The sequence below is a fragment of the Colobus angolensis genome, unplaced genomic scaffold (assembly GCF_000951035.1).
Source record: "Colobus angolensis palliatus isolate OR3802 unplaced genomic scaffold, Cang.pa_1.0 Scaffold167, whole genome shotgun sequence".
Lineage (NCBI taxonomy): Eukaryota > Metazoa > Chordata > Mammalia > Primates > Cercopithecidae > Colobus > Colobus angolensis.
The window spans coordinates 4,445,451-4,452,534 of record NW_012114788.1 but is presented as its reverse complement, the minus strand read 5'-3'; the positions used below and the strand labels follow the sequence as shown (position 1 = coordinate 4,452,534).

General features: G+C 40.3%; 1 protein-coding gene across 1 annotated transcript in view; it reads right to left on the bottom strand.

The window, feature by feature from the left end:
* Positions 1–2,610: 2,610 nt before the first annotated feature.
* The window catches only part of SLFN5 (schlafen family member 5), a 24,477-nt gene continuing 20,003 nt past the window's right edge, over positions 2,611–7,084 (bottom strand). Inside the window, exons 4-5 of the mRNA XM_011937692.1 lie at positions 5,425–6,144; positions 2,611–5,249 (exon numbers count right to left, since the gene is read on the bottom strand). Of these exons, the coding sequence (XP_011793082.1) occupies positions 4,432–5,249; positions 5,425–6,144 (1,538 nt within the window). The 3' untranslated portion in view covers positions 2,611–4,431. The remainder of the gene's footprint in view (positions 5,250–5,424; positions 6,145–7,084) is intronic.

Below are 7,084 nucleotides of genomic sequence, written 5' to 3'. Positions count from 1 at the left end.
GCTTTTCTTGTTTGTGAGGATGGCTATGCTTATGGCAATGCTTTAAAATATCTTCCCCATTATTACTATGAGTTTGTTTTAGTAGAGGGCGATTTCAGCATGTGACCTTCAAGGTCTTTACACAAAGGTGCAAAGTCAATAAAATTAATTCTAGCAATACTGAAAGAGAAAAGGAAGCAACAAATCACTCATAAACTCATCAACTAGAAATCAAGCTTAATAATATTCCAGAAAGCTTTAAAAATATATCAGAGAAAATGTAAGAACAGCTAGATAGAATTATGTTAAATTGAATAATGTGAACATACTATTTTACATACTATTTTGAAATTATTTTTACATTTATTTCACTTGAATGAAAGAAAAAGCAACTAATAAAATTGAAGGGAGAGTTGAACTACAGAACATTTTTATTTAACTCAAGAACTTTTAGTTACAGGAAGATTTATCTAATATTAAAATGACTAAATTGCAAAAAGCATAAAATGTTTGGAGCCATTTTTAAAGTTGTTTTGAAATACATATTAGCACTCAAACTTCCCCACTCCCTAACTTTTGTTAATTGCTATAATGGATATCTGTTGTTTTGATGTATCCAACATCCTTTCATCCTACTGATATTCTTTGGGGGAACATCTTTCCACTTTACATCATGTTTTGTGGAAATTTTTCAACCAAGGAACTTGCCCTTTGCAGGCTAAGAGTTGAGTACAGTATGCAAACTAGATAATGCAACTCTCTCACTATAATTTAACCTTCTTAAATCAAGTAAAGAAAATGACTGTGGCCGAGTCACGCCTGCCAAGTAGGTCCTTGTAACTTCCCAGGCACCTCTCCCCTCTAAGGCCTATTTGGTCAGCTTGTCCTTTTATTCTATCAGGTCCTCCCTAATGGTTCCAATAAATTATTTTTGTTTGTTTTTTTAAATGATCCAAACCCTGGTTTTATGGATTGAAACAGAAGAATCTATCTGATATGTTTGTAACATTCTTTTCTGTAATTATAATTCCTACATATCTTATATACATGTGAATGGATTTAAACTTAACTTTGGCCCAATTGCAATAATCTTTTATTTTCACATATTGCTTGCTTATCTAGATTTCCTTGCTAAGTAACTTTTCTTCAAGAATGATTCATGGGTCCTATATTTCTAGAACTATTTTATGTTCACATATACATATGTGTTGCCTTTGTACTAGAATAATATTTTGACTAGGTTTAATATTTTTAGGTCAAAATTTATTTCCCTAAGAACTATACACATGTTGCTTCACTGCCTTCTTAGATGCTTCTGGTCAAGATAGAGGAACAGGGACCATATTTATCCTCCCTCCTGAGACAATTGCAAAATCAGACAAAATATATGAAACAACAGTTCTCAAGATATTGGAAATCAGTCAGTGAAGGATACTGATCCCTGATCCCTGTCCTAATGCAGCGTGTGGGAAACAGATGAGGCCACCTCTGTGACTGCCCCAGCTTACTGTCTGTAGAGAGTTTCTAGGCTGCAGTTCAGAGAGGGAGAACTTGGGTACAGTGGGACAGGCTTTCAACTCTTGTGTTATTGAATTTATGAACTTCTCAAGTTCTTCTATGGCATGAGACATCAATGGGGAGGTTTTGTTTGTTTTTTCAGACAGGATCTCACTTTGTAGCCCAGGCTGGATTACAATGGTGCGATCTTGGCTCACTGTAACCTCTGCTTCCTTGGTTCAAGCAATTCTCTTGCCTCAGTCTTCCGAGTAGCTGGTATTACAGGGGTGCACCACCACACCCAGCTAATTTTTGCCTTTTTAGTAGAGACAGGATTTCACCATGTTGGCCAGGCTGGTCTGGAACTCCTGACCTCAGGTTATCCACCTGCCTTGGCCTCCCAAAGTGCTGGGATTACAGGCGTGATCCACTGCGCCCAACCTGTGGTGAGTTGTCTTCTATACCCTGAGTTATAATCCTTTCAGGATGGGTTCTTCATCTGGCTCATGCCATGTTTCTTTGCTACATTTTCCCCATTGTCTTTCTGCCTAATGATCAGATCACTTATCTTTCTAATGCTTAATCAGGGCAGCTGGGTAGAGTCTTTCTTTTTACCTTAAGATGGTATAGAAGGGCTCTCTTTGGCAACTTTCTTAGATGAAGTAGGCTTGTTTGGCTTCTTCTCCAGTGTGTAGCTGGAGGCCTAGGTGGTGTCTTCCATCTACTTTTCTGTAGCCTGATCTGATCTGGTGTGAGATGAGGGCCTCGCTGTTAACCTGGTTTCTACTCTTTATTGTTGCCTAGGAAATTCCATTAAATCCACTGAATTCCATGAAGGAGGCAAAGCATCCAGGAATAAGACACAGCTCCCTTCACTGAATTCATGTGAAATCCTGGAAAACCCCTCCTGTATCCACGAAGACTGCTTGGGGACAATCAGGAGTTTTTGTGCTCAAGGGTCTCCCTGACGTTTCCCTGAGCTGCCTGCTCAATACCTCCGCCACCACCCTTCAAATTGCCATATTAACAAGAATTCTGGTTTTCTTTTCTTTATGTGACATCTATTCATGACTACACTGGGCAGGTGAGACAGTAGATATGCCTTTATATAAAACTTTTAAATTCTAATTTTTATTTTATTTATTTATTTTTTAGAGACAGGGTCTTGTTCTGTCACCTAGACTGGAGTGCACTGGTATGATCACAGCTCACTGTAACCTCAGACTCCTGGGCTCAAATAATCCTTCCTCAGCCTTCTGAGTAGCTAGGACTCCAAGTGCACACTACCATTCCCAGCTAATTTTATTTATTTATTTGTTTGTTTGTTTTTGTAGAGACAGAGTCTTGCTATGTTGCTCAAGCTGGTCTTGAACTCCTGGGCTCAAACAGTCCTCCCACTTCAGCCTCCTAAAGTCCTGGGATTACAAGCATGAACCACCATGCCCAACCTATTCCAGTTTTTAAATTTTCATACATATCTATTAGATGTTTATAGTGTAAGTTTGAACTCCATTCTTTGCTTCTCTGTTGCTGGTAAATTTTTGGCTATATTTTTACTAATTTTGCACATTCGTTTACATATTGGTAAAGGAACAGTCTGTGATCTGGATTTATTCAGATCTTTATTCAGAATTACCAACTGTTTTATTAGTCATTTTATCTTAAATGTGTCTCTACTTACTAGTGATTTGCAGTATATTCCAAGTTAGTTGTAAAAACATTTCACTGTAGACTAATTTCATGCTTTCCTGTGAAACTGTCTTAAATTTAAAAAGTAAAGTTTTTAATATTGTAAGTAGCTGCCAGAAATAAACCAATGCTAGCTTCAAGTTCATACTTCTTACAATGAGAATTTTAAATTTCTTTACTCTTGGGAAATAGCAGGGCCTTGCTGTTTTTAATAGTGAATTAACTCTGAATTTTTTAGTTTCTGTCTCTCAGAAAAGATGGATTTGTTTGGCTTTAAATATTGAGAGAGTTTCTAGAGACCCACGGGAAACGGGAAATATGCACTTTTGTAGCAATGACTTTTGAAAGACTAGCTAAAATCCTGAAGACTCAGCAGAAGAAAGATATTAAACTGACTTTGTCATTTTGTTGATTATTAAATTAAATGGAAAAACAAAATGCAACCTTTGAGTCCAGTACATTCATCCCCCCAGGCCCTCTGTCATCTTCAAATCAATCAGTAAAACACATCGTGTCTCCCTGGGGGACTGTGGCAGTCTTAACTTCATGTAGTAACCTAAGATGCTCCATAAGAATAAAAAATTAGAACTAAGGAACAGATTCCAAATAACCAAAAGGCACACAAAAAGCGTTTTAAAATATAGTGATCAAAAACACCAATGCCGTTAAAAGAAAAAGCAGAAAATAATAAAGTAATATAATGTGGTCTTGCAAAAAACAGCCTGTGATCTTACATTTCAAAACATGTCTCTCCTGTTCCTGGCACATACAAGGCCAGATGAGCTACCCGCTCCATCCTTCACATTCTCCCTGCACATCCCATTCAAACTTTTCTGCACATGGCCATGTTAAAAAGTAATGAAAATATCTGAGTCTGCCTGGCACACTCAGAGATTCTCATGACAAGTTCTTCCCTCACTGAGCACTTCCCTGACCACCCAAAATAACCACCCCCTCCCTCCATCTACACACACACACACACACACACACACACACACACACACACACGCCCCTCTAAGTCTCACAGTCCTCTAATTACTGATATCCCTTATTACTATGGGAAATTCCTTGTCTATCTATGTACTTGTCAGTGGTGTGTCTCTGCCCTAAAGGAGAAATCTTACATTGATTCGTCCTCAATCCCCAGCACCTAGAAAAGTATGTGACTTAATAAGTGAGTGTGTGCCTACATGTTTGGATCAAATGGTTTCACAGTTAATTAGAGATGAGAATCACTTAATTGTTTCTTAGGCTTGGGTTTTCCTGTCACACAGAAGCCTTCAGAATATACAGATGTCTTTTTGCCCTAGAAGCCAAACAGAGCAGAAGATTGTAGACCCCAGCTTGTTGGGTTACTCCTGGATTGATTCCAAATACGATATTTCTTTCCAGGCCAGAAAATCGACAGACACTGTCCAACACAATGTGATTGGTCAGAACATCCAATGCGTCACCGACCTGTAGTAACAGATCACATTCCTCATTGAGCTGAGACATTTTTCTCTTCCTCATTGCTGTTAGAATCCTGTCTTTATATTTTTCCACTTCACTTGCTTTGGTGAAAAGCACAGCAATATCCCTCGGAGCATAACCATTCTGCAAGAGGAAACGGCATTTTTCCGCTACATAGACCAGTATCTCCTCCAAGTTCAAGTCTTCAATAATCTCTAACTTGCCTGGGACACCTTGAGCCCATTTAGGTTCATAGAACATCACCAGGGACCCAGGGGGGAGGTTAGGTGGAGGATTTTGTCTGGCTTCCTGCATTATTTGTTGTAGGTAATTGGCTATTGGATCTGCACTGCGGACCACTCTGGTGATCTCTTCTCTTGGATACTGGTCTGAGGGAGGTGGGAGGCCACTGCAACTCAAGTGATTGGTCTGAAAGCAGTCCAGAAAGATCCAGAGAACTCCTGGGCCATCTCTTGCTGTCTGAGTGATGAACTTTGCTTTCCCATACCAGTCTCCATCTTCAGTGCGGAAATTCTGAGCGTCGTCAATGACAATGTGCTGGACGTGTTCAAAGTTGTTTTTCATGAAGGTTTTCCGGGTCACTGGCTGGCAGATGTTTTTCTTGCTGAAACAGTAAGAAACACAGTCAGGTTTTTCCCCAATGAAACAAACAAAGCCAATTCTACTCTTAAACTCCTCTGGGCATGGTAAATAAAATATGAATTTTAGCAAGTAAACTGAAAGCCACACCAGCCACAGTCACTCAAGAAAAGAAAGTGAACAGTGAACACAGACAGGCAGCATACCTCACCAACTTCTTCAGGGGGTAATTTTCACAGATGTAGAGAATGTTAGTCGGTTCACAGTGAAACACATTCTTGATCTTCTCCATGATCTTAAGAGCCAAGATGGTCTTCCCTGATCCAAGTAAGCCATGAACAAACAACTCTCTGGTCTTGCGAAGGTTCTTTGAAAGCAACTCATACTGTTTATTTGTCAGTAGGTTCAAAACCTCAGAGCCCAGCTCTTCACTTAAGAAGGATTTGAACCCAAGCAAGACTATCACGAGGGACTGTAACAGGGCTTCCATGTGCTGGGGGGTCATGAAGTTATAGGATTCAGGGTAAATTTGTAAATATGAACCGTAAATGCTCTGTGCTTTTCGATCAGAATTCAGCACATAGACCAAGGGGGTAATGCATAACCTCCCAGTGTAGCCGCCTTTGTTTACCAGCTTCTGCTTCAAAGAATAAGCAACTAGCATAGAATAGCCCTTGCACCCTGCATCCCACTTGCTGAAGATGGTGTAGAGAATAGGGGTGTTGTTCTGGGAAATTAGAAGAGCATCACAGATGACTCCCTGCTTCTCTTGCAGACCTAAGTCCACAGCCCAGCTTTGAGAAAAAATCAATATTCCTTGAGAGAAAGGGCGCATTTCTGTATTTATTAAGTCTCTGAGTCCTTTATGTTGTGAGAAGAGTTCCTTGTAGAGGCTTTCTGGAGTATACACCACTCTGTCTGAAAATACTAGACAGGGAAAGAATGGGAAGAAATTAGAAAAGCCTTAGACAGGCTGGTAATCATCATTATACGTAGAAGGTTCAGTCAACACTGGCACTCTACCATGTGTCTACAATAGGTTATACATTAGTAATAAAAAGATAAACAATTCTCGTTTTGATGGAGCACTAATTGGCTGGTATAAACAGACAATAGTAATTATGGTACAAAGTGGTCAATACAACCAGAGGGAAGGACAGAAAGTATTATGTGAATACCAAGGAAAGGTACAATTTAGGAAAGAAGAAAATATGAAAGTCTTTATGAAGAAGGAAACACCTGAGCTGATTCTTTTTTCTCTTTTTTCTTTTCCTTTTTTTTTTTTTTTTTGAGATGGAGTCTTACTCTGTCACATAGGCCAGAGTACAGTGGCATGATCTCAGCTCACTGCAGCCTCTGTCTCCTGAGTTCAAGTGATCCTCCTGCCTCAGCCTCTGGAGTAGCTGGGACCAAAGGTGTGTGCCACCACGCCCGGCTAATTTTTCTATTTTTTGTAGAGATGGGGTTTCACCATGTTGGCCAGGCTGGTCTCAAACTCCTGGGCTCAGGTGATCTGCCCGCCTGGGCCTCCCAAAGTGCTGGGATTACAGGCGTGAGCCACCACACTCAGCCCTGAGCTGATTATTAAAGGATGACTTTGAGTTAGTGAGTTGAAGAGGAGAATAGAGAGATGGTCAAAAGAGGGCACATTGAGTCACACTCAGGGACAAGAAACAGCAAGGAAGCCAGTCGCAGTGGCTCATGCCTGTGATCCCAGCACTCTGGGAGGCCGAGGCAGTTGGATCACTTAAGCCCAGGAGTTCAAGACCAGCCTGGCCAACATGGTGAAACCCCATCTCTACAAAAAACACAAAAATTAGCCAGGCATGGTGGTGCGTGCCTGTAATCCCAGCTGCTCGGGGGGCTG